This window comes from Schistocerca cancellata, chromosome 8 (assembly GCF_023864275.1).
Source record: "Schistocerca cancellata isolate TAMUIC-IGC-003103 chromosome 8, iqSchCanc2.1, whole genome shotgun sequence".
Classification (NCBI taxonomy): Eukaryota; Metazoa; Arthropoda; class Insecta; order Orthoptera; family Acrididae; genus Schistocerca; species Schistocerca cancellata.
Window position 1 is genome coordinate 73,996,691 of NC_064633.1, and position 26,224 is coordinate 74,022,914.

Here is a 26,224-nt window from a genome sequence, read left to right on the forward strand (position 1 = left end):
TAGCAACTCCTTCTACTACTTAGATGAATTTTTGATTATAGTAAGTGGGTAATTTCCCCAACCCCCACAAAAAAAAATTAAAAATATTGTCACGTAATATTTTGTGCAATGTAATATCTTGTACAGACACCTTTTATTAACCTGACACGTTCCACATCGTTATGAAGTGTCGTATTCATGATCTATGGAACAAGTACTAATCTAATCTGATCTAATCTCTAATCTAGCTGAACAGCATAATGATATGGAGATACACTGAGGTGACAAAACATGTGGGGAACCGATACGTACACGTAAAGTACACGTAGTATCGCGCACATAAGGTACAAAGGCGCAGTGCATTGGCGGAGTTATTTGTTAGCTTCCTAAGTAGTTACGGAGGCACGACAGGAATAAGCGCACTTTGAACGCGGTATGTTTGTTGGGCTAGACGCAAGGGGCATTCTATTTCGAAAATTGTTAGGGAATCAATATTCCGAGATCCACAGTGTCAATAGTGTACCGATAATACCGTACTCCAGGCATTACCTCTGTTCCGGCGTAAGGCCGAGCTCCGGCACTGCGATCAGGAACGTAAGAGCAGAGACGGCTGTGAAGAAGACGTGAGCCAATTCCGCACGGACTGACCCATCTCCAGGGCGGCAACTCGACGGCGGCGTCCACGACACGAAGGGGACATACACGCTGCGACACCTGGCCGCAGCCAAGTTGACGACCAGCGAGTTGTTGTCTAGCGGTCGGAGAAAGCAGGTTTCCTAGGCACCCTATATTTTACGGGTAGGTAGGATGCAACAGCCTCTCACCCCAGACAACACTTAACGAACGAGACCAGCGGCTTTTGCGTAGAGCTGTCAGTGCTAACAAACTGGCGACACTGCTCGAAACAACCGCAGAGGACAATGTGGGAAGTACGATGAACGTATCCGCTAGGGCAGTGCGGCGAGCCGCGCGGGATTAGCCGAGCGGTCTAGGGTGCTGTAGTCATGGACTGTGCGGCTGATCCCGGCGGAGGTTCGAGTCCTCCCTCGGGCACGGGTGTGTGTGTTCGTCCTTAGGATAGTTTAGGTTAAGTAGTGTGTAAGCTTAGGGACTGACGACCTTAGCAGTTAAGTCCCATAAGATTTGACACACATTTGAACATTTTTGCAGTAGGCCACGTGCCAGCAGCGAGTTTCACCATTCCCGTCCCGTTCCCTCATCGCCAAGCAACACAAACATGACGTCGCACAACAGACAGAAACTCATTATAGTCACCACACTCAACACATACACTAAACACGTAACCCTCACGCTTCGCCAAAGGAACGCGCTATTGCGCATAAAGAACGGAAAACCGTTCCAATCTAGAGGGCTCTCCCAGCCAGACATACCACTGGACTTCACTTACTTTATCCTGTATTTGACTATTGGGCACTTTTTTAAAATATATCCCAAGACACGATACGACTGAACACAGGTATCTAGCGTCTGCTATTCCAGCCAAAACACCTATTGGACGATTTCCACGTACACTGTCATGTCAGATTGTTACGATACTGTGTATCTCAAACAATCGCCAGATTTCACGATGATCTTATCTTCAACGGACGTTGTAATTTTCCCTGGCCGAAATATTTGCGAGAATCCTGTATCTTCACACGTCCTGTTGATAAAAATATCTGCGGCAACTGCACTCTTAAGACAAAAAACATGATGCACAACGAAGGGGTTATGCAAACTGGTCGTAAATTGATATTCATAATTGTGTCGACGGACTTTGTAACGCTGTAGCGCAATGTCACCGAGCAGCTGGCAAGGATGGTAACCAGAGGACGTGTCGATACCAGGGCATAAAGACTTTGTCAATTTCATTCTGTGCACTCAGTTGGACATCAACCATACCTCGCACACAGGCGCGTGAACAATATAGGCAGAAGCCAGCTTTGGGAGAGGACAATGTTGGCTGAACACGGCGTCAGTTAGGAAGCGGTCGACCCAGAGACAACAGAACGTGAGGGCCGAGCAATCGTCAGAGAGGCCACAGTTTCATCATAATCATCCATCCAATGTGCAACTGGTGGGTCGGGGAGCACAAGGGCCATTAACAGCCGGCTCACAGAAAGCGGACTGGGTTCACGACGCCCCTCGTGCCGACTACCGATGACCTCTGTGTATCAACAAGCCCATTTAGAAACGTGTTGTGTACATTCGGCGTGGACTCTCATTGACTAGGGTGGAATCGTCTTCAGTGATGACACACGGCCAGACAGCCAGAACTGACTGTTTGGGGTGCCAGTTCTTTTCCTAGTAGGATCCCTTAGCTAGTCATCCGCGATACCCTTACAGCACAGAGGTATGTCGACAATATTCTACGTCCCGTTTTGTTGACCTTCATGGCAAGCCATCCTGGGCTTACATTTCAGCAAGATAACGCCCACCCGTACACGGCGAGAGTTTCTACTGTCTGTAGTCGTGCTTGCCAAACCCTACCTTAACCAACAAGGTCGTCCGACCTCTCTCCAGCTAATAACGTTTGGATCTTAATGGGCACGATCCTAGAAACATCTCGTGATTTTGACGAACTCACGCTCCAATTGGATAGAATCCGTCCCACACGGGGATATCCAACAACTGTATCAATCGACGCCAAGCCGAAAAACTGCTTACATGAGGGCTAGTGGTGGCCCAACGCGTTATTGACTTGCTCAACATGTGAAGCTCTTTCTGTTGAATAAATCACCGATTCTTTCTGAAACTGTAGTGATTTGTTTGTCTGGACATGTATATCACATCTAAATGGTTTCGTTCCAAATGAAATAATTCTATTGTGGTGTGTCTTTTTTGTCTTAGAGTCTATTTAATTGTTGTTTATTATCGTCATCGGTCTAAATATCGACATCAACCTCTAAATTTTCTCGAATAAAAAAGAGCAAATACACAAATCTTTACACCAATTTATTAAATTGGAGCATTACTGGAGAACGTAGAGTTTTGCATGAGACATAATTTTTATGACACGTATTAACAACGAGCCACAATTCTGTTATTTTTCGATTTATTTAATTTGAAAAGCACTGCTGCCGGGATCGAATTTACGGATTCATGATGACATGGCTCGCTTACTTTTATCAAAACACGTGGTGCGGAGATTCACAGGAGAGTTGACGTAAGATAAACAGAAATTTACGGTCTGGAATATGTGACTGTGATTGCTCAGCTCCAAAACAAGCATCAGTGTGCAACTTACGGGAGACACTGTGAAGTACATGGCAGAGGGTACTATCTGCCGCCCCCCCCCCCCCCCCCGGCTAGTCGAAGGTTCGAGTCTTCCGTCGGGTTTGCGTGTGTGTGTTGTCCTTAGCGTAAGCCCGTTTAAGTTAGATTAAGTAGTGTTTAAGCCTAGGGACCGATGACCCCAGCAGTTTGGTCCCATAGGGACCTGAAACAAAGTTGCTTCTTGAAGGTTCATTACTGGGATTTCACAGGACAGTTTGCGTCTATCTTCAAGCGTTTGCCCGTTTACTTTTTCTTCATCTCCATGACGCTCTCCCATGTATCAAACAAACCTGTGACAACCTGTGATGTCCTTTTTGTATATGTTCATTATTCAAGTTCACCAGGGGGAAAAAGAATCACAGTTTATCAAGAAGAACCACGTATTTTGACTCACTCACACAACAAAAACAAAAACGATGTATAACGAAGTGAACTATGTGGAATTTTACTTCATTCCTTATCACTGGTTTAACAAATCTCGAAAGTCATATTCACTGTTGATCAGCGCTTGTATGAAAATGATGCAGCGAAATAACGGCAAAGAGGAATGATACGGGACTGGCAGCCTACAGTTCTGACTGAGTTTTTCAAGCCACCAAGGAAACTTGCCAAACTACCTTTTTAGAGTTGATGGTTATCGGGGAAATAAAAAGTAACTGCAAAAGCGATAATCATATTAATAGAAACTCTTTTAGCATTCGTAGCCCCCCTGCGTACCACACACGACGCGCACCTTCTTCATGGTGCTTTAATTTTCACGAAGCTCTTGGTCTAGTGACCTCACATCTGTAAATTCGTGATTTTCTGTCTCCAACTGCTGTAATAGTGTTAAGCTCACATTAACGAGTCCGCTGAAGTCCAGTTCCCATTACGCGGAGACGAATTACTTGAGAAACTTACGTTATCAATGGAGTTCATTTAAATCCGGATTATTCCCTAAAATTAATAGCTTTCACAGCAACATGTCATAAAATTTCCGCTTTCCTATTGAATTCCCTATTATGTCAGCTCTAAGTGACATAGGAAAAGTTTTCTAAGGCCATCATATCGTCCATATTTACGTAACATAGAACAGCGGGGATAAATTATGGAAGAAGATATTGCGTGCCCGTCACACATAACAAACCTTTTTCGCTAACTAGCTCCAGTTGTATGTTTTACGCAGCTAGTTGGTTGATAAGTATAATAAACTAATGCCCCTTAGCGTATTCCGGATGTTAATGGATTAGTATAATTCCCGGGACATATTTTTAAGTGCTCTTGTGATTACTCATCTACAAGCGCGCATTCCTGTAACATATACGCAACTTTTCTTGAGTGGTAGATACTCATGATAGGGTAATATCCGTTGCAAAACAATTCAGTTGACCTAAATAGAAAAAAGTAGTAGTTTTTCATGCATACATCATGACTGAAGCTGAATCTGCTCCGTATATAATGATGAAAATATTTTACAGTTCTTGAAGACATCGGAATTCTGGAAATTAGCGTTTGTTTGTGCCACGAGGTTTGTCTCCTGCACAGGCTGACATCCCCAGAAGCAATGGAGATGTAAGCAATGAAGAGGCATCACGATGGAATTATGTCAAACACTGATGTCTGCGGTCCCTTGGCGATGCAACAGATTTAAGCTTCTAGGTCAATATAATCAAAAGATACGGCCATTTATGTCACGTATTTACATACTCCCAAACTCACTTATCAAAAGCTATAGATGACTTATCTATATACATCACTAAGTTTGTACACAACGTCCAGAGAGCGAGTTCTACTCGCATTTGCTCCGCCCTCCAGGATCTTTAATCCTGTCGGTTCAACAAACATACATAAATATCTGAATTTGTCTACGCAAGAGATTTTCCTGATCTTATTTTTTGTGCGCTGATTGTTGAATAACAACTTGTTTCCTTATACTGTGTGTTTACGTATACCATTTGTATTCTGGCATTTACTACGAGTTCGTGTAGGTTCTTCAGAGACTTAATTCCTTCTTGCCTGTTGCCGGAGATGATTGAAATCCTAACTAATGTAGATGTATTTAGTTCTGGAACATTGTCATGCTACCCTCACATTGCTCTCTGTCTGGGAATTAATGGGTAGCTCACGGCTTCTGAACTACGTTGACCGACTGCGCCTCGCTGCCAGATTAATGCCACTCGACTACTCCTCAGCAAGACTAACCGCTCACATTAACCACGTCAGCACCTACAGGCATGCTCTGGACCTCGGTCCTACCTGCAGAGTACTGAGACCTCTGTTTGATTTTACAGCTAGATGATGGGAAGGGATAGCAAGACTCAGTCTGTTATTTGAGCCAGGCACGGATAAGATTTTTTTGGATACAAGAAGCGTGTTAAAAATGAACAAGTTGTGATGAGAAAAACGCAGAGGACTTGGTTCGTGTGGTGTGGCGGCGTGATGCGGAGGCCATACGAATGCCAGAGAGCGAGTGTGCCGTCTACACAAACTGTCATCAAAACGTTAGTCATCACTTCTGTTATTTTTTAAAGCTACAATTTATTTGTAACTTTTCAGAGGATAGTCTTTCATGGAGACGGTCGTACAAAGTGTCTGTTCTCTAACACTGCTATCTAAAGAGTAGGCAAATAAAACTAGTCTGTAAATTATTTCATGCACTGTAAGATATGCAGGCCACTTTACATCAGTCGCACCTGCGGCGGATGATGAATGTTGCACTGCCTATATTAAGGCTCATGAAATGTTTTGCAGACTCCTTTCATTTTAATAACTCTTGAAAGCATGTTACGGACGGCAGCGATCTACATCTCACTTTAACGAAAATAATCAGCCATGACCGCAAATGACGTATTATTTCATCACTGGTCACAAGTTTCAGTCTTTGTAGACCATCTTCAGACCTGAGGGTGAAACATAATTTTTATAAAATTTCAGTGAGGAATTTCAAAAATTACACAAATATATACTTTATGCAGCAATCCAGATAAAATAAAGTTACAAAAGTAGTAAATTTTTGAATTTTTACACAAAAGACATTCGTATTTAGTAGGAACACAATATAATGTTATAGGCCTGCCTTATATTTCTTACCTCTGATGCAATTTTCTTACCTAACACCACTTATAAATTGCTAATTTTTAGCTCAGTGAACATTTTTTGTAAACTAAAAAAAAGGAGACATCAGTCCTATCTCCCGGTAAATTTATCTTATTAAATATTTTCTTTTTTTCGTTCGTATATGAATTCACTGTCGTTTTAATACATGGAAAAGGGGCACATGTTAAAGCCATGGCGACAAGTTTAGATAGCGCCTGTCTCCATAATAACCGGTTGCTTTCCTTTCCTACTCATAATGGAGAGGACACGTATTACGCTACAGGCACGTACCATCGCTGGAGATCAAGCGGTCCGACCCCATGGCAACTAGTGACGTTGTATTCGAGACATGTACGCATCGATGTTCATACTGCTTGTATTATAATCTTCGACAAGACATGTATGGTATATTTTTATTTACTACCCATGGATGGCAGCTCTTTTTATCCAAGCCGTTTTTCACGTCTTTTCCGTTCTTCATTTTCCTTCTTTAATTTTTTAAAATGTGTTTTTCAATTACGATCGATTTTTGTGGTTTTACGTAAGCATTTGCGACGTTTTGTGTAAAAAAAAACGGTTATTTCCCATATTTTCGTTATCATATTTCTGATTGGTCTGGCTCAGAGCGACGGACGGAGCTTCCCCTTTCTATCTCGCAGCATTTGCATCCCATTCAGCAGCTAACGACGGGAGCCTCCCGCAATACACCAGAACTCTCCTAATTGGCTAGGAGGGTCACCAACAACTATAACATTTTGTATTCTAGTTTTGCAACTTTATTGCATATTGATTACTACATATTGTTTACGGGTGTGTAGTTCCTGATCTCCCTCCCTCAATGAAATTTTATAAAATTACATTCTCACCCTCTGGTCGGTAGATGGTCTACTATGAACACTGTCACCAATAATGAAACAACACATGATTTGCGATCATGACCGATTATTCTAATTAAAGCAATTTGATTTTGCCCACACTGCAGATATCACCTCTTTTCGAACCTTGAAAACCGTTGAGTTTTCTCTGGCGGACATTTTCAGGGTTTGTTCCCACCTGACCAACCCAACTGGTTCTCTCCTCGCAGCCATTTGAGCAGGCAGGGACAGAAGTTGTTGTCGCTGACAGATTTCCTGTTACGGTCGATGTCTGCACGAGTCCTTTGATTGACAGCTTCTTTGTCGTCTTGGTTAACTTAATTGTCACGCACTCATCTCCTGTTGCAAGAAGCGACCATTGCGTAGAATCCTCCGACAGGCAACCGAGGGCCACGAGTGACCACATGTACACTTCTCTTACCTCCCTCACTCACGTAATTCACCGTTTTAGAGCTATGTCTATAAACAGATACACTGAAGAGCCAAAGAAACTGGTACACCTGCCTAATATAACGTGTAGCGCCGGGGCGAGTACGCAGAAGTGCCCCAACACGACATGGCATGGACTCGACTAACGTCTGAAGTAGTTCTGGAGGGAACTGACGCTATGAATCCTGCAGGGCTGTCCGTCACAGCACGAGGGAGTGGAGCACACAGGAAGGCTTGCCAGATACGTTGCAAAATGTTCATGTATGGGGAATTTGGTGGCTAGCGGAAGTGTTTAAACTCAGAAGAGTGTTCCTAGAGCTACTCTGTAGGAATTCCGGACGTGTGGGGTGTCGCACTCTCCTGCAGGAATTACCAAAGTCCGTCCAAGTACACAATGGACATGAATGGATGCAGGTGATCATACAGGATGCTTGCGTACGTGTCACCTGTCAGAATCATATCTAGACGAATCAGCGGTCGCACATCACCTCAACTGCTCACAACCCACACTATTACAGAGTCCCCAACAGCTTTGAACAGTGATCTGCTGACATGCAGGGTCCATCGATTCGTGAAGTTTTCTCCATACCAGTACACATCCATCCGCTCTACGCAATTTGAGACGAGGCTCGTCCGACCAGGCAACACGTCTCCAGTCATCAACAGTTCAATGTCGGTGTGCACGGACCCAGGCGAGGCATAAAGCTTTGTGTCGTCCTGTCATCGAGGGTACACGAGTCGGCCTTCAGCTCCGAAGGCCCGTGTCGATGATGTTTCGTCCAATGGTTCTCACGCTGACACTTGTTGATGGCCCAGCATTGAAATTTGCAGCAATTTCGTGAGGGTTGCACTTCTGTCACGCTGAACGAGTTGATCCATTTCTTGCAGGATCTTTTTGCAGGCCCAGCGATGTCGTACATTTGATGTTTTTCCGGATTGCTGATATTCACGGTACACTCGTGAAATGGTCATACAGGGTTATCCCCACTTCATCGCTACCTCGGCGATGCTATTTGCCATCGCTCGTGCGCCGACTCTAACACCACGTTCAATCTCACTTAAATCCTGATAACCTGCCACTGTAGCAGCACTAACCTATCTGACAACTGCGACAGACACTTGTAGTCTTATATAGGCGTTGCCGACCGCAGCGCCGTATTCTGCCTGTCAACATATCTCTGTATTTGCATAAGCATGTCTATACCAGTTTCTTTGGCGCTTCAGTGTAATACTGACTTATTAGGACAGGTTTAGCAGTGTAGCCTCTATAGAATAACCGAGACATTACTACTGAAACTGCTAACTACAGGCTACAAAAACGTTTCACTGAGAAGACGACGTAACTCACTGACCTTTTAAAAATGATGGCATTAAAGGTAGGTCCAGTTTAAAGTAGGGTAGCAGTTATGAGTTTCGGGGCCGGTATTCGGCAATATGTACTGGTATTCTTTTAAATATATTACTATAGAGCCCACATAAAACGTTAAAACAACCTCGTATAATGTTTTTTACATAATTTAAGCAGTAGTTTGCCTTTTACAAATATCCAGCCTATCTTTATTAAAGCATAGTATTTTTGGAGCACTATCTACGTAAGACTTGCATAGACGCAAATTGGACGTATGACTAGAGCTTTAGTGCCTTTACTAAGTAGGTAGACTGCAGTAACAATTCTTCTAGTTTCTACGGATAGCGGACAGGGAGAATCGAATGTTTCCTGCTATACCACGAGCTCATATGTGTAAACTGTATTCAAATTTATTAAGAACTACCAGTAACTCAGCTACCCCAGACTCTTTACAGGATCGAACTCCCACGTATAAAAAAACTTCAGACGTTTAAATACTGTACTACTCAGTTAATGCGTTAAATATTTGACATTAATCGTATCAAACGTCTATGGGTGAAGACCTAACACCATACACATATTTATTTTATTATTTTCAGATTGTTCACCGTCAGATTATTGGAAAGGTTGCTGCGCTAGAGTCAGACCTAGTAGAGGGAAACGGAAATTTTATCAAAATTCAATGAAGGCGCGGTTGGGCGATGAAATCTGTGGCCGCTGGCAGAGTGTGGTAACGGACGACGTCCAGCAGGCCAGGCAAGGTAAACACGGCACTCGTGGGCGCGGAGCTGCGACGGCGGCATTGCACGCGCCATCTGTTTCGAGTGGTGCAACAACGAGGCAGGAAACCGCAGCGTTGCTTGAAATTCCAATGTATGAGGTGGGGCACTAGGCCAGAGCCAGGAGGGCGATTTGTAAGTGGATGACTTGTGGGAATTTATCCCTGTCATAGTTTCTGTCTCTCTCTGACACTACGTCAGAAGCGACGGAGAAGCCAATAGAAACAGACGGGCAATTTTAGTTTGGGGGTGTGTGCCAGATCAGTAGAGCGTCGGGACGGACCTGTGCTGGTCTACGCTTATAGGGGCCAGTCTGGCAGCAATGTTGTAAGTATTCTACATAAACTCGTACTTTGTTTCTGTGTACTTGTCGGGGCTGTATTCCACCTCCGGTGACACAACACCAGGGCAGGACGGACCGACAGCACGGAACTTGGAACTTGGAGATTTGTTGGTCTACCTGAAAGAGGGCAGTGACAGCAGTCTGTAGCGGGTCCAGGAGCAGCTCGTTTCCATTCCAGGCTACGAGCCACTTTCCTTCCCACCTGGCGTACCGGGTTCGGGCGAGGCGTAAGCTGCAGGAGGCGCAGCAGCGTCGGGGATGGAGGCGGGTGTCGCCATCCGGCACGCACCACTAGTGGCACCGATTCCAGGAGGGCGCGGGTTCGAGTCTGGTCCTGTCCTGGGAGCAGCGGCAGCGCGAGGGCCACGGCTGACCAGTACATCCCACGGTCGGAGGGAGCGGTGAGGACCAGGGAAGCGTGGGCAGCAGCGCAGTGCTGGACGCGACGCATCGGCGGCCGGCGACCGCGGAGAGCGCGGCCGACTTCCAGCCGAGCGGCAGCTGCAGCGTCGGCGTTCCAGGGTTTGCTGACGCAGTGGGACTCGGGGCACTGTTCGCGGGCGGTACGCCGACACTACGCTTCACCCATCGTGCACTGTAAATTAGCCGAATAAAGAAATGTCTCCGAATACCGCTGTATCACTCTGCGCTGCCCCTCGACGCGCTTCAACTTGCTCGGCCTTGTGGTGAAATACGGCGCGCTGGGTCCCGGCTTCAGCTTGTCCATCTGGAGTCCCGGGTTCGACACACCGACCCCGCAATAAGGTCAAAACAAAAGGTGGTAAATCTAAAAGTGGTAAACCAAAAACGCGATAATCACTTTATGTTCTTGGAATGCAAATAGTGCTAAGAATGGAAACGTTTATTTTACGCTTGGTCATACCAAAAGTAATGTATAAAAGGAATGTCTTTAAATTGCAGTTTAACGATATAATTTTGTGGAGGTAACAAGGCACCAATGGATTTTGTGGTGCTTGAGAGAGAAAAAGCTCCGCAATGATTTGAAATTATATTTAAAGTTCGTTGAAAATTGATCCGTACTATCATTCTCAAATACAGTGATAAAGTATGGCTTATTTGTATGCTGTGTGTTACGTAGTCTCAAAACATACGCACGGTTGCCGACTTTAATAGTTGACTCATTGTGTCACACCGCGTGGAACTTCCTTGAAAAATGGAAGACATCCGCCTTCAGAAAAGGCATACTAGCTAAAGTTAAAATTCGCCAAAGAGAACTACGTGTACCAGACCTTAATTCAAAAGAATTGTGATTGCGCCAGTTTGTCATAACTGTCTATTTCTTTTGGTTGTAATGTAACACATCTCCTCTCGATGCTGTTTTTTGTAGCGTTTCCCTTATTATTTTTTGTTTATATTTCTTTTGTTATTGATTACGCGATTATATGAGCAATTACATATTTGCTTCCGAGTCATTTTCACTTCTCTCGAAATAAATGAAAATTTAACATCGGTTGTTTTTTTCTGTTAGCTTCGGAGTGTGTAGATACAAGAGAGGCGCACTCTAATTTTGTATCAGAATTATTTCGACGTATAGTTTAGCGTCACCCATACTATTTCGAGACCACTCTATTTGACGCTGACTTTTTCTAACTTCAGAAACCAGAAATCACTAAAACATAAAAGGAGTGTGGAGGAGCACCAGATTTCAAAACTGAGCTAAGAGTAAGTTTTTTTTAATGCGATATTATGTGCTGCAAGAGTACGTCTACAAACGATTTCAGGGTGCTCTTTGTTAACAACGTAAAGCAACAGTCTTTATTGGTAGTATCGTGGATGAGATTTGTAGTAACGTGCAGTAGACAAGAATGCAGCACAACATATAAACACAAATCATGATCAATTTCTGACATGAAAAATGTGGTTTAATAAAGTATAACTATTAAAGTTGTATTCTTCAAACGTTCGAAAATGTTTACCACCGTGCAACAAAGTTAAAGAACTACTTTTTGGAAACCGCGTAATTTGCTCCCGCTGTGATCCATAAATTTTAAATTTGGCTCAATGGTGCCTACAACCTTCTTCCGTACTGGTGCAAAATTGTGAGGACCTGTGACGTCATCCTCGTCCAGGCGGCGTCTCAGACAGCGAGGTGTTGGACACATGCGAAAAAAAGAGGACAGCTCGGTAGTCGATGTGAGCCGTAAGATGTCGCGTTAGCACGAAGTTCCAGCACAGTTCTGCGCAGCGCCACCGTGGGCGCTCTGCAGGTCGTGACCGCCCCTCCTGGCCAAATTTGTGGCCTTCTTTTGACGTCTCTGCGGTGGACGTCGCAACAGCGACACCCAGCGTTCATATAAAGTGGTTTTCTTGCGGGTGGACGAGGAAAGTCTTTCCGACACGACAAGAAAAAGCCTCAGAGAGTGGCATAAAGGCCATCAACGAAACCACCCCTTTCCCTGGGCGTCGATTCTCTCTCACTTCGCGGTCGAAAGTGACAGTTCACAGTGCGATGAGCGACAGGAAGACGATGTTCACAGACTGTGACGGTGCTGACGCCCCCCGGACAACTCAGCTCCCCCCTTAAGGACATCGTGGTGCTGCGTCCCCATTGGACGTTATCTGTCTCCTCTGGAGTACAGCGCGGCCTCAATTTTTGCTCTCGTATACAGGCTGGAAAAAGTAAAGACCGTTCAAAACTATTCGACGAAATGTAAATGTGAATTTATGCAACCCCTTCGATAGCGCTTGGGTGCAATTTGCCTACCATTAGGCGCTACAGCAGCCACCAGGCTCAACTGGTGTCGAAGTACCTGGCAGGTACATTTGTAACGTGGGTGGCAATGAGGATGTTGCCGAACTGGTGGGTTTTAACCTTCGCCGATTTATTCGAGCACATGTTAATATTGCACTCCCGCATGGTCATGTCACAGGAGGATGAAAAACAGGAGAGCTTATAAAACGTATGTATCCCTTGCTACTTTGGATGATTTTCAGATTTGTTTCAATAGCTTTGAACAGTCCTTAATGGCTTTAACCTGTACAAGAGAACCAAAATGCGGTCTCGTTGTGCTCCAAAGGGGTGCAGCCACTTTTGACGGGGATGCGGCCCCAGAAAGGTTGAAACCTCCAGGAGTGATGACAGTGCCAAAAGGTGGTCGAGAACATTTCCCTGTTGCTCACTGCTCTTCGCACTGTCGTTTTCAACCGTGAAATGTGCGGGAATCAACGCTCCAGGGAAAGCACTGGTTCCATTGATGAACTTTATTCCACCCCCTGCGGATTCAGGTGGTGAAATGTCCATCCATAAAAAACCGCGTGGATTCAACGATGGTAACGTACGACGTCAGAAAAAGGGATGTCATGAGGTTAGTACGGACTGTGACGACTTTCTCATCGTGTGGCACGTCTACGGTGGCGTTGAGCAGAATTATGCTCCAATTTGGTGCTAATGTGACATCATTAACCAATCTTACAGCTCACATGATCCTTTGAGCTGCGGACTTTTTTTTTTTTTCGAATGTGTCGATGTGTCGTCACCTCGATGTTTGGTGCATCGCCGAGTCCAAACGTGACGTCGAAGCGAGATATGCTTTTGCACCATTAAAGAGGAGGGTTGTGCAAACCTTTGAGCCAAATTTCAAACTTGTGCGTCGCAATGGAAGACAATTAGGGCATTTTGGAAAAGTGTTTCATTAACTTTGTTGCTCTGTGTAATACTTCCAGTACTGAAGAAAATGCGAACATATTCCTGGACAGTATCATTTTTAGAGCGGACATGTACAGTCAGTCGCAAACTTCACTTCTACATTTCGTGGTCTGAGCAAAATGCTTGTTGCATGTACACAGAGGACATCGACAATTACTTGTAAACTGCACATACGGAGAGTGCTGCTCGGATGGGCGCTGGCGCACTCACCTCGTTGGAGTACTTGACGGAGGGCAGCGGCACCCAGTGGTAGCCGAGCGCGCGGTCCCACAGCATGCCCTTGCTCCACGCCTCTATCAGCAGGCCCGTGTTCACGTCGTTGGTCTCGCTGAAACACACCACACACGACACACCGTTATCACGCTTTCAAGCTGCGATCTGCGATTGGTGTACAGTGTTTGGTGGATCTATAGTGATCCTACGATTTTCACATTCAGGAAAGAAAAAGTGTCCTTCAGACCTATGATACTTTAATGATTAAGATCAGAAATTAATACAATAACAGCTACCCCACCTTGCTTTAAAAAAATAAAAACGTAAGCTCTCAGTCCAAACTACAGAACAAGAAAAAAAGTCACAACAAAGGAATTATCCGAATGGGATGGAAATCTGTAGATGTAATGTACATGTATAGATAAACAAATGATTACACACTTTCAGACAAATTGGATGAGTTATTCAACAGAAAGAGCTTAATTGAGCAAGTCAGTAATGTCTCGGTCCACCTCTGACAATTATGCAACCAGTTATTCTTCTTGGCGCTGTTTGGTAGAATTGTCGGATATCCTCCTAAAGGATACCGCGCCAAATTCTGTCCGACTGGCGCGATACACCGTCAAAATGCCGAGCCGGTTTGAGAGCCCTTCCTGTTGCTATGGGCGTTGTCAGATTGGAAAGACATGCAGTGACCTTGCTGGCCAAAGCAGAGTTTCCCGAGCACGTGGACATGCAGTAGAAACTCTAGCCAGGTGCTGGTGGGCAATATCTTACTGAAATGTAAGCCCAGGATAGCCCGCCGTGAGGGACAACAAAACGGGGCGTCGAATATCGTCGACGTACCGCTGTGCTGTAAGGGTTCTGTGGGTGACAGTCGAAGGGGTCCTGCTGTGATGGCAGCCCAGGCCAGCACCCCTGGTTGTCAGGCCGCATGGCGGGCGACAGGTACAATTGTCTGGCACCTCGAACTGAGCCGAGATGACCATCGAAGAGGCGCCTGGGGTCGCGACAACCAGTGCAGCTGCTGTGGGGCGCCGCTCCATTTCACAGCAGGCCCGTTCGCTCGTCACCCGCGGCACCCTTGCAGCACAGCGGTACGTCGACGATCGTCTACGTCCCGTTTTGTTGTCCTCCGTGGGAAGCCATCTTGGGATTTCATTTCAGCAAAATAAGACTGGCAGCACGTTGCGAGGGTTTCTACAGCTCGGACAGCGAGGTGTCTAGATATTGCTCTCGTTCCACACTTCCATGGCGAGTACGCTGTAGGTATTTATGTCTTCCGAGAGTACAATAGCCGTGTTCACCGAACTTCTTGGTTTGACGAACGTTCAAGAGTCCTATCACTCCTCAAATTATCTGACAGATCACCGAATCACACTCCCGTGAAAGATGACTGGGACGATTTGCAAAAATGCTTGGGTTCTTGTCATCAGTCGTTGACTTCAGCCGGTTATTACACACCAGAAAGCACTTGTGGACACACTTCACGCCGAATGAAGGCTATTATCGAGGCTAGCAGGATGCTGCACGGTATTAGCGTCACGTATCCTGGAGTGCTTATCTTAAGATCGCTCTTTTATTTGCAGTACAGCTCAGTGTGGTCCGAAAGAGTTTAACAGTCCATCTAAACCGTAAACAGACAGATAAACAGAAACTTAAAATCAATAGTACGAGACAGCAGACATGAAATGTCAACAGTAACCCTCTCCGTGATCCACAACGCCTCTCTTCTAACGTGTGCCACTAGAGTTTTCTTAGTGCCTCTGTCGTGCCAACCAAACGATCTCGCGACGAAACGTACAGCTATTCGTTGAACCTTCTCTATCTCTTCGATCAGTCCTATCTGGTGCTGGTCCCACATCGATGAACAGGACTCAAGAATCGGTCCTACAAGCGCCTTGTAAGCTACTTCTTTGTGGATGAGCTCGGGGTAATTTAAGCATTCGAGGAAATTCTGTTACCCTCAACGATTGTGTCGGATAGGGATCGCGAGAATAAGATAAGAAAGTTTAGGGCGAGTACAGAGGCATATAATCATTTCCCCTTTGCTCAGTGCGCGAATGGAATAGGAAAGAAAACTGTTAATATACGTACGATGTATCCTCCGTCACGCACTGCACATTAACTTGCGGCGTAGATTTGCAGAACCAGAAATCTTGAATGGAATTCCTTAATTGTCTCTTAGACAGCAGTTCTCGCTAAGGTTGATACTCAAGTTCAAGGTAGACACGCAGGAAGTGATATGTAAACACTGATGTCGTATACACACACAGGCGGTGTAGTTGGAATCAGTCAGCCAGTAAACATAACATCAATAATGATGAAGCATTTTCACGAAAACTTTGACAGCGTGGGATGTTTCTCCATATTTCTGAAACCAATAGCTCTATAGATCGATTTCGCGAAGGCGCAATTCTCTAATTAAAAATACCGGTTATTTCACATGCAACCTGTAGCGTGTGGAAATCGAAGTGAGTGCTCTTCCATCCTTTCTTCAATGTGCGCCAGTAATTCCAGGCACTGACGCAACGCACACGGGACTGAGGCGTATACTGCTGAAAGTTTTCACCGGCAGTAGGAACGAGTTTGAAGGAAATTGGATGATGAAATAATTTCTTCTTCACTGCTTCGGACAGATAAAGATACACATTACTCTTGTTAATATAAGCTTGTTGTTCGTTATCATTTTCAGGAAATTCTCTTCTAAATTCAAGCAACGGCCCTGTTGTCATCACGTAACTATTTCTCCACGTAGATTTGTATAAATCGAAACTGTAACGCTTCTTTAGTTCCCGTCAGCGAAATCTGTCGTTTAACCAAAGCGCCGTACGATGTTTCAGGAATGAGCGATGAGAATTCCACGTCCTGAATATTTCTACTCATTGTTCTTAGAGGTTCACTCTGGACCAGAACATTTTTCCTTATATAAACAAGCGCTTCACGTATGTACGTTTTCTTCGTTACAAAAATGGTCACTGTGAGTGATATTGTATTGAGGACTAAATATTCGATGTTTAACAACAGCAAGGGCAGGTTATTACAGGCAAGTTATTATTTTAAGTTGTCCTCAACGAATGTGTGTTTTGAACAATCCTGTTCCCTCATCACAAGTAAAGCAGTTTCGTCTTCGTAGGTAAACAGTAGTCGTAGACAGCCACAAAATGCCAGTTTCATTACACTACTGAAATTTAAAACGTATATGATTACCGTCGTCAGAACTACGTCCTCTAAGGACATCACACACATCCATGCCCGAGGCAAGAGTCGAACCTGCGACTATAGCAGTCGCGCGGTTCCGGACTGAAGCACCTAGAACCGCTCGCTACCGAGGGCTCCTCACACCCTAACGGTTTTATGAAGAGCTTTGTAGGATTCATGGTGTCAGTTCCGTCCATCACTACTTCAGACATTAGTCGAGTCCGTGCCATCTAGTGTTGCTCGCGCGGCCCTTTATGATTTAGGTAGGTGTACAAGATTCTTCGGCTCTTCAGTGTAAGCTGACATCATACATCGATTAAACTGTTGTGGCACTTATGCCCCACGGTGACATACATTTTAATAGATTTGATTATACACTGTAGGAAGGATTATGCTGTAAGGCACCAGGAAGCAGTTAGTATTGGCAGCCAGAATCAAGCAGCCGCTAGGCAGTCTCGGCCTAGTTTTTTCAGAGCGACCACGTATCTGCAGTGAACCGAATACGTTTTCGCGTAAAGGTGATGTTGTCAGTTAAAAGTGCCTGGGCAAATGTTCATGTATAAATTCGCAAGTACATCTTCGAAGTCTCATTAAATTCGTGGGTAGGTAATTGTATAAACTTCAATACGTGCTCAGTATATGACGACTAGAATTCACGAACTGACGTTCCAATATTGCCAATAGACTGGCTCAACTTATTAATTTTTCCTTGATTCTTTAATGATAAAACATGGTGGCATTCGTTTATTTCGAGACTTTCATTAAAGCAGCGTTGAAATTTTCCACTTGTTATTCCATTGTTCGGAATCGAATTTATGCTCGTGTGGAGCCACGAACGGCGGAGAAGACGACCAGCTGGACATCGAGGCAGCTTACAAGACACGAGATAAGCAAACCTCTCAGTTTTAATTGGGGAACATGCAGGCATGCTGGACGTTCTAAGTAAAATTTGATGAACGTGTTCTCGACATGCAACAATACGCGAGGAACAACTTGTGCCGTTACCATGTCTGACGCAAAAATGTGTCACGGTAGGAACACTCCTTATCTCACCCTAAATAATTAATTAGCAACAAAGGAGTAGGAACAACTACAACGTATATGAAATCATTAAAGTCCACGCGTGTTGACTGGACGGTCGTCCTCTGAAGTACCTTAGATTATACTGCCCACTGTTAGCACATTTCCCCCTCTCGCCAGGAAATGAAGGAAGTAAAACTGCACCGAACATGAAGGTAATGAACGCTGTCATATCCTAGAATTTAAATGAATTTAAAAGACTGCTGTAGAGCATACTAATGTAAGTAAACGTTACAGAAATAATTTGTTTCCATGTTGTAACTTCATACGTATTTTATCCAATACACCTGACAATTCATCGATCTTCTGTGTCTCTTTTGACTACAGAATGCTGTAGTGCTTTTAGTGGTATCTCCTAGATGATTTTTCTGGTTGACAGAAACACTGCCTGGGTCAATTTTGCTCCATAGATAGATGCTAAGGAATAAACAACATACCTTATACAATTAATGAGTGAATGAATGAATGATTCTATAGCGTTACTGGCTGGGAAATCTCATCGGGGCTTGTTCGGCTGCCAGGTGCAAGTCTTTCTATTTGAAGCCGTTTCGCCGACCTGTGCACTGCTGAAGAGTGAGGTGAACCGATTACGATGGTGCTCATTTTCATTTCATAATGACTAAATAGATCTACTCTCTACCCTTGCTGGGAATGACACTGAGCTGGCCGGCCGGAGTGGCCGAGCGGTTCTAGGCGCTACAGTCTGGAACCGCGCGACCGCTATAGTCGCAGGTTCGACTCTTGCCTCGGGCATGGATGTGTGTGATGTCGTTAGGTTTAAGTAGTTCTAAGTTGTAGGGGACTGATGACCTCAGACGTTAAGTCCCGTAGTGCTCGGAGCCATCTGAACCAACACTGAGCTGCCATTGTAACAATGTTCCACCGGGGCATAGCTAATCCTTAGCCCACACGTGTACTACAGGGCTGATTAAGTACAATCGTAGGATTATTTCGCAACATTTTTAAGACCTGTTGTAGCAGATAGATAGTCTAATTTTTATAGGTACTGGCAGAGTAATTGAATTCACTCTCTTACTAGACATTACAGCTGCCTTATGAGATAGCAAGAAAAACAATAAAAGGAGCCTGTACTTCAGCTCAAGTATTTAAAGGAATAATAAAAACCGGAACAACTGTAAACTCTTGCCGCGTTGTCTCGGGTGGCTTGCCACGGTTCGCGCGTCGGAGGTTCGAGTCCTCCCTCGGGCATTTGTATGTGTGATGTCCTTAGCGTAAGTTAGCTTAACTTAGATTAAGTAGTTTGTAGCTTAGGGACCGATGACTTCAGCAGATTCGTTCCGTAGGATCTTACCACAAATTTCCAAAAACTGTAAACTCTGACCAAATCTTTCGAGAGTTCATTCCGTACTAAGATATTTATAGCACTTCTGTATTCTTCTGTCCGAATAAAACGCAGAAACATGGAGGGATTCATTGCTTTACTGATTTATTTCCCTGCGCTTCAGGAAATCATTTCTTTATTTCGGTAACGTAAGTACGAACTTTTTGTAACAAACGTAATGAAACTGATTTCCAGATGGCTTATATATTATTGAACAATCTGTCGATACACTGAATTCAATAATCATTTTGCACTGCACGTTTCATAAATAAATTGGCAGACGAAATGTACTTTTTTCCTAGCGCTATCAAAACAGCCAAATTACTTCCTATATAATTTCTAGTTTCCGATTTACTGTCCTCTGTTTGCGACATAAAATGTTCAGTAAACAACTAGCTAGCTAAATAAAATCTAATCATCCCCGGATGGAAGCATAGACTGTAATTCAGTGGCAGCTACAACACAAATTTCAGCTCTTGTCGAGTTTGGCATATGTTTCACTGATTTGAACAGCATCGATAGAGGCAGATGACTGTTGAAATTCGGTTACAAAGAAGCAGAAGGAACGGATAATTCTTCTACAGTCAATTTGTTTCATCCAACCAGAGAACAACTTCGCAAGAATTATATGTGTCAATTAGTAAACGAAACTTAGATACAAGACGACACTTTTCAAATACTAAATGCCCACCACATTACTCTGCATCCGGTACCCGGTGGCCGCCATTGATACGAGTATTTCCGTGGGAGATGGAATCTACACAGCCTCAGGAGGGTATCGGAGGAGTTGCTTGAATAAATAAACCGTGCAAGCCGAACAGGTGCCGTCAAGTTTTCTGCATGAGAGCATCCTTCTCTCCCTTTTCTTAAAGTTGCTATATTCTCCCCTTTAGCTGTGAGATAAATCACGCAGCCACATAACCATGGTTTTTCTTTTGTAAATTTGTGAAAATTAGCAACATTGATGCTGGAAGAAATCGTTGACCAATTTTAGGGCTTTCCACTGCTTGTAGTACGTAAAGCCTCTCGGATGTGGAATCTTTACCAATAAAACTACCAACCTTACACCTACACCCACTGCATACACAACCTCATACCTACTTCTATCTACACACTACAATCCAAGCTCTGCCACCCTACAGAACCGCCAAAATCCCCTCTCCAAACACCATTCCAGTGCAGCTCTTTCCAACTGCAAAGAATAATCCACGCTAGTTGTGTATATACCACAAATGGAAATCTATTTTAATTACCCTAAAAGCATATGTAATGTTTCACCTTTTAAGCTGAATTTCATCTTTTTATATATTTTAAAACAATTTCTAGGATGTATATGGGGGTGAGAATAATGAAATAAAAATAATAAATGCTGCTATGGAGTATCTGCGTCTACAACCATACTCTACAAATCACTCTGAAGTGCTTGGCAGAGGGCAGTTCTAATTGTACCGTATACTGCAGCGTAGTATGGTTCTATTTGCGTCGGGCTAAGCGAACCTGTGGCAACAAATATTGTCTATCTTTGTATACGTTCAGGATCCTCTGGCAGTATTATGCGGGATAGATCCCACATGGCATTCATGGCGTTAGTTCTGATAGCTTGTTCCTGTAAAAAATTAATAGTAATGTCACGTAAAGAAAGTTTAATTAGAGGAATTACGAACTCTAATTTTACTTAACGAAGGTTTATTCAGCACTTGCACATACAAGAGCGCGGAGCGAACTGCCTCGGCCAGAACACATGCGGTACAGTCCAGTACAATGATTCTTGACATTTTTGGATGCTTCTAGAATGTACTCGAACCCAATATAGAAATTAAAATTTCACAGTTCAGGTGAACTCACGACCCTTCGTGCAACAGTCTAGTATCATAACCACCACGCCATGGAACCACCGTTAATAAGAAACAATAATTCGTTGTTATTATTAATATTCTGATTGTTAACAGCAGCAGCAGTAGTAGCAATAGAAGCAGCGCTAGTATTATCGCAATTAGTTCCTAGTACAGTTATTCACGTTCTTATCAGATACAATCAATTTTTAGTTCTGTTAATATCATTTTATTATTGTTGATCATTCCTTAAGTAACGAAGACGTAATAAGGACTGTATGTATGAAATCCTGGTCCGATATAAGAGATGGCCAGAGTTCCTGATTTGATCCCGTCAAATAAATAAATAAATGAGATTTGCGGTAGACAGGATTACATAAGTTTATAATTTATATGAGCAGCTTATTATGAAGAGTTACGATTCCGACGTAACTGTTGAAGACAAATCTTGAGAAGATTCGCAGAAAGTTAAAAATCACGGAGACAGATGTAATAGCAGTCGGATGACGGCGCTAAACACATAATAATAAAAATTGAAGTATTGAAAATTCTTGTGAAACTGAAACATAGTAAGTGTGATACATATAATCTCGTAGAAAACATTCTCCTAATATGCAAAACATCTGCTTTTGACAAACCCAAACGAAAGCGAGCCAAACTACCCAGCGGTCCGGTTAGTTACCACAGTTTTATATTACTAGTTAGTGTAACTTTACATAAGAGTATACTGGGGAAAGAGGAAAAACATCCGCCCTAAGAAGGTATGGCTCTGAATAAAGATAGAGATGGAAGCATCTGTCAAAAGCAAGAATAATCTCAGACAAGACAGAGAACGAGAATTTTCTTATCTGAACAAGTTCAAATGGTTCAAATGGCTCTGAGCACTATGGGGCTTAACATCTGAGGTCATCAGTCCCCTAGAACTCAGAACTACTTAAACCTAAATAACGTAAGGACATCACACACATCCATGCCCGAGGCAGCATTCGAACCAGCGACCGTAGTGGTCACGCGGTTCCAGACTGTATCGCCTAGAACCGCTCGGCCACTCTGGCCGGCCTCTGAACAAGTAGCTGAAGATATTAGGCAGTGCGACGTAGAAACAAATGGAAAGCCTATACGTTTCCGTAGTTAGTGGCTGTTTAAATAGTAAAACGCAATAGTTTTAAAATCACAGTTTGAGCAGACATCTAACGATAGGTCTGAACAGCACAGTACCATACTCGGCATGCTCCTTTTACAGGTGGTGAAGGAAGTACGTCAACATCTCATTTCTGCTTGTGGATCATTTCATGCGACCATTTGTAGGCCGATCTACTCTTCCACATTAATTCAAAACCACTTCGCGGCTTTAATTTTTTCATATAAACAACATATCTGGAAACTGGCCTTCTTGTTTAAAGCCTGCTGAAAGAATGGCTCGGCTGCTTCGTATAAAAAAAAGGGGGATGGCACAGAACAAAGTTACTAGTACTGTTCCTACAGATGGCTTCAGGTTGCGAATGTCATTTATTCTCAGAAATTTCTCAACAAGGCTACTTGGACACGAATCGAGTCCGTACATACTTAACAAAAGAGTCGGCCGCGGCGAGCTAACCCGCACGCATGCACAATGCGCTGCACCCCGGCTGCCCGAGGCGCAGCCTGCCTCTGCACTTCTCCGTACGTCTCAGTTTCGGTCCTTCTCGGAAGTAATCGGTACTGATCGGCATTTCATTTTGCAGTGCGGTGCAGCATTTTCCAATCGGCACGACTTCCTTCATTTTGGCATAATCGTGGTGTCAGCACAATTCATCCTTCGCTTTTTGTTCGTGGTATAAAGGAAATTTGTGTACGAAGTCGTAGTTTGCGGATCTATCGTCAGAAGCCTTTAAAACTGAATGGGAACGACAGAAAAGATGGATGAGAGTACTAAGTATCTACCATGTAGTGTCATGATCGACGGGCACCGCAAATTTTCTATGGAAGGGCATTGCGACGCAAAGCAGAAATAATGTAAAGATTTAGTTGACACTGTAAAAGCAAAAGATTACAACGATTGGCAAACAATTTGTGGGTGACTAATTGTGCTGTATATCAAGAAGCACTTCGTGCTGAATTTGCAGAGATAGAGCACTTGATGAAGTGGTAGTACGAAAAATAAGTTTTCCGAAGTTGCACGCTTTACTACATTGCCAGCTGCAACAGACTTTACGATTAGTACCCGCTATTGTCGAATTACTGAAGGAAAAAGCAGGAACAAAAATTGGATTCAGAATACCCATTTTAACTGGACGTGACTGCAAGTGCCGATAGTAAGACGTTGCAAGGTGGGAAACAAATTGCAAGTTGAATTTTCACTCTGCAACTGAGTGTGCGCTGGTATGAAACTTCTTGGCAGATTAAAACTGTGTGCCGAATCGAGAATCGAAGCCAGGACCTTTGTCCTTTGCAGACAAGTGCTCTACCAACAAGAAGCTACCCAAGCACGACTCACAACCCACCCTGACAGGTTTACTGGCGCCAGTATCTCATCTACTAACTAATGTCTCCGTAATATCCTTTGTACCAGCAGAGACAGTCACGAAATTTTCACAGGAGAAATTCTGTGAAGTTTGGAGGGTGGTATATGAGGTACTGGCGGAAGTAAACCTGTAAGGAGGGTTGTGAGTCTTAATCGGGTAGCTCAGTTGGAAGAGTACTGGTCCGCAAAAGGTGAAGGTCCAAGGATTGACTGCTTATTTGTGAAATGATAGGCCGGCCGGTGTTGTGGCCGAGCGGTTCTAGGCGCTACAGTCTCGAACCGCGCTACCGCTACGGTCGCAGGTTCGAATCCTGCTTCGGGCATGGCTCTGTGTGTGATGTCCTAAGGTTAGTCAGGTTTAAGTAGTTCTAAGTTCTAGCGGACTGATGACCTAAGAAGTTAAGTGCCATAGTGCTCAGAGCCATTTGAGCCATTTGAATCGATAGGAATGAATTTAAAAAACAAAATTACATTATCGAAGGGACAAATTCAGACAAAAACACAGTCCGAATCCCTAAGCTCACTGGCGTTAAGGAAAATCTTATTTCATTGAGAGTTTGACAAAGCCTGTACAGTGGAATTTCACTTTTACGCCGAATTCCGTTATATACATAGTATGCAGTGAGTTTTGTTGGAGTTAAACATTAATTTTTTCTCCGATGTTACCAAGTATCCTATTAGTTACATCATTTATATTACGTTCCACATCTTTCACAACAACAACTGTCTCATCTGCAAAGAGGAGAACACTTAGAGTCATCTGTCATGTTTTGTGTTCCCGGGTTCGATTCCCGGCGGGGTCAGGGATTTTCTCTGCCTCGTGATGGCTGGGTGTTGTGTGCTGTCCTTAGGTTAGTTAGGTTTAAGTAGTTCTAAGTTCTAGGGGACTGATGACCATAGATGTTAAGTCCCATAGTGCTCAGAGCCATTTGAACCATTTTGTCATGTTTTGTGGTAGATCAGTCACACACACTGACAGAAAAAATAGCAACACCATGAAAGAGTATTTCCACATAAACGAAAGTTTGTAGGCTTGCTTCTACATCTGAAAGATGATGTCTATCAATTTTCGCACCAGCCGCATAAAAATGGCGCTACTTGCTCCACTATTAGGACAGAAAGCAGGTTTGTTTTATAAACACACTGTAACGGTCCTGAGTATTAATTACAAATGAGATTGTACGTGGTGAGATCGCGTTATGGAAGAATGCCTATAAAGGAACAAAGACGTCTCTATCAACATGTCACTGAGTTTGAACGATGTCCTGTAACAAGGTTATCAAAAGCTGAATGTTCCTCGTGCGATACTGCAGAAACACGTGACAGAAATGTAGCGACAGTACACGACTGCTGGCTGCGGTGGTCACGAGGGTGTAGGGTCGCCACAAGACCGGTCTCCACGTTGCCACGTAGCATTACCGACAGCGAACACCACCGTTTTCAGCAGAGGGCTCTGGGCCGCGCGGGGTAGCCGCGCCGTCTATGGCGTCTCGTCACGATCCGCGACGCTTCCCCCGTCGCAGGTTCGAGTCCTTCCTCGGGCATGGAGGTGTGTATCGTCCTTAAAAAATGGTTCAAATGGCTCTGAGCACTATGGGACTCAACTGCTGAGGTCATTAGTCCCCTAGAACTTAGAACTAGTTAAACCTAACTAACCTAAGGACATCACAAACATCCATGCCCGAGGCAGGATTCGAACCTGCGACCGTAGCGGTCTTGCGGTTCCAGACTGCAGCGCCTTTAACCGCACGGCCACTTCGGCCGGCTGTATCGTCCTTAGATTGAGTACTGTGTAAGCTTAGGGACCGACGACCTCACCAGCTTGGTCCCATAAGACCTTACCATAAATTACTACAGTTTACGGCTCTGGCTCGTCTATTGCATCTAGAGCACCAATTGGAGCAGCAGTTACCACGACACTGGCAAAATGGACGGTTACACATCGGTTACTTAGACAGCTCCAAGCCAGGCGCCCTGTAGCGTGCAGTGGTTATTCTACTTCTCTTGACATTTAAATGTGTTCGCCAGTCTGGTGGTCCGACCTGTTGTGCTGCCGTTCACGAATAGCATTCCAGGTGGTGCTTCCCAGTACGACAATGCTCTCCCACATACCGCTCTTTTAACCCAATGTGACGCACACAGTGTCAACAAGTTGCACTGGCCTACTCGATCCTCAGATCTGTCTCCGACTGACCACATGTGGGACTTCATCAGACGACAAACAACATCAACCGTCTCTGTGTTGACCGACCGAGTGCAACAGGCACGGAACACCGTCCCAC

At 44.2% G+C, this 26,224-nt stretch overlaps 1 protein-coding gene across 1 annotated transcript in view; it reads right to left on the reverse strand.

The window, feature by feature from the left end:
- Window positions 1-26,224, reverse strand: part of LOC126095365 (phorbol ester/diacylglycerol-binding protein unc-13-like) — a 560,121-nt gene that overhangs the window by 420,343 nt on the left and 113,554 nt on the right. The window contains exon 3 of the mRNA XM_049910171.1: window positions 13,982-14,099. Within this exon, the coding sequence (XP_049766128.1) occupies window positions 13,982-14,099 (118 nt within the window). The remainder of the gene's footprint in view (window positions 1-13,981; window positions 14,100-26,224) is intronic.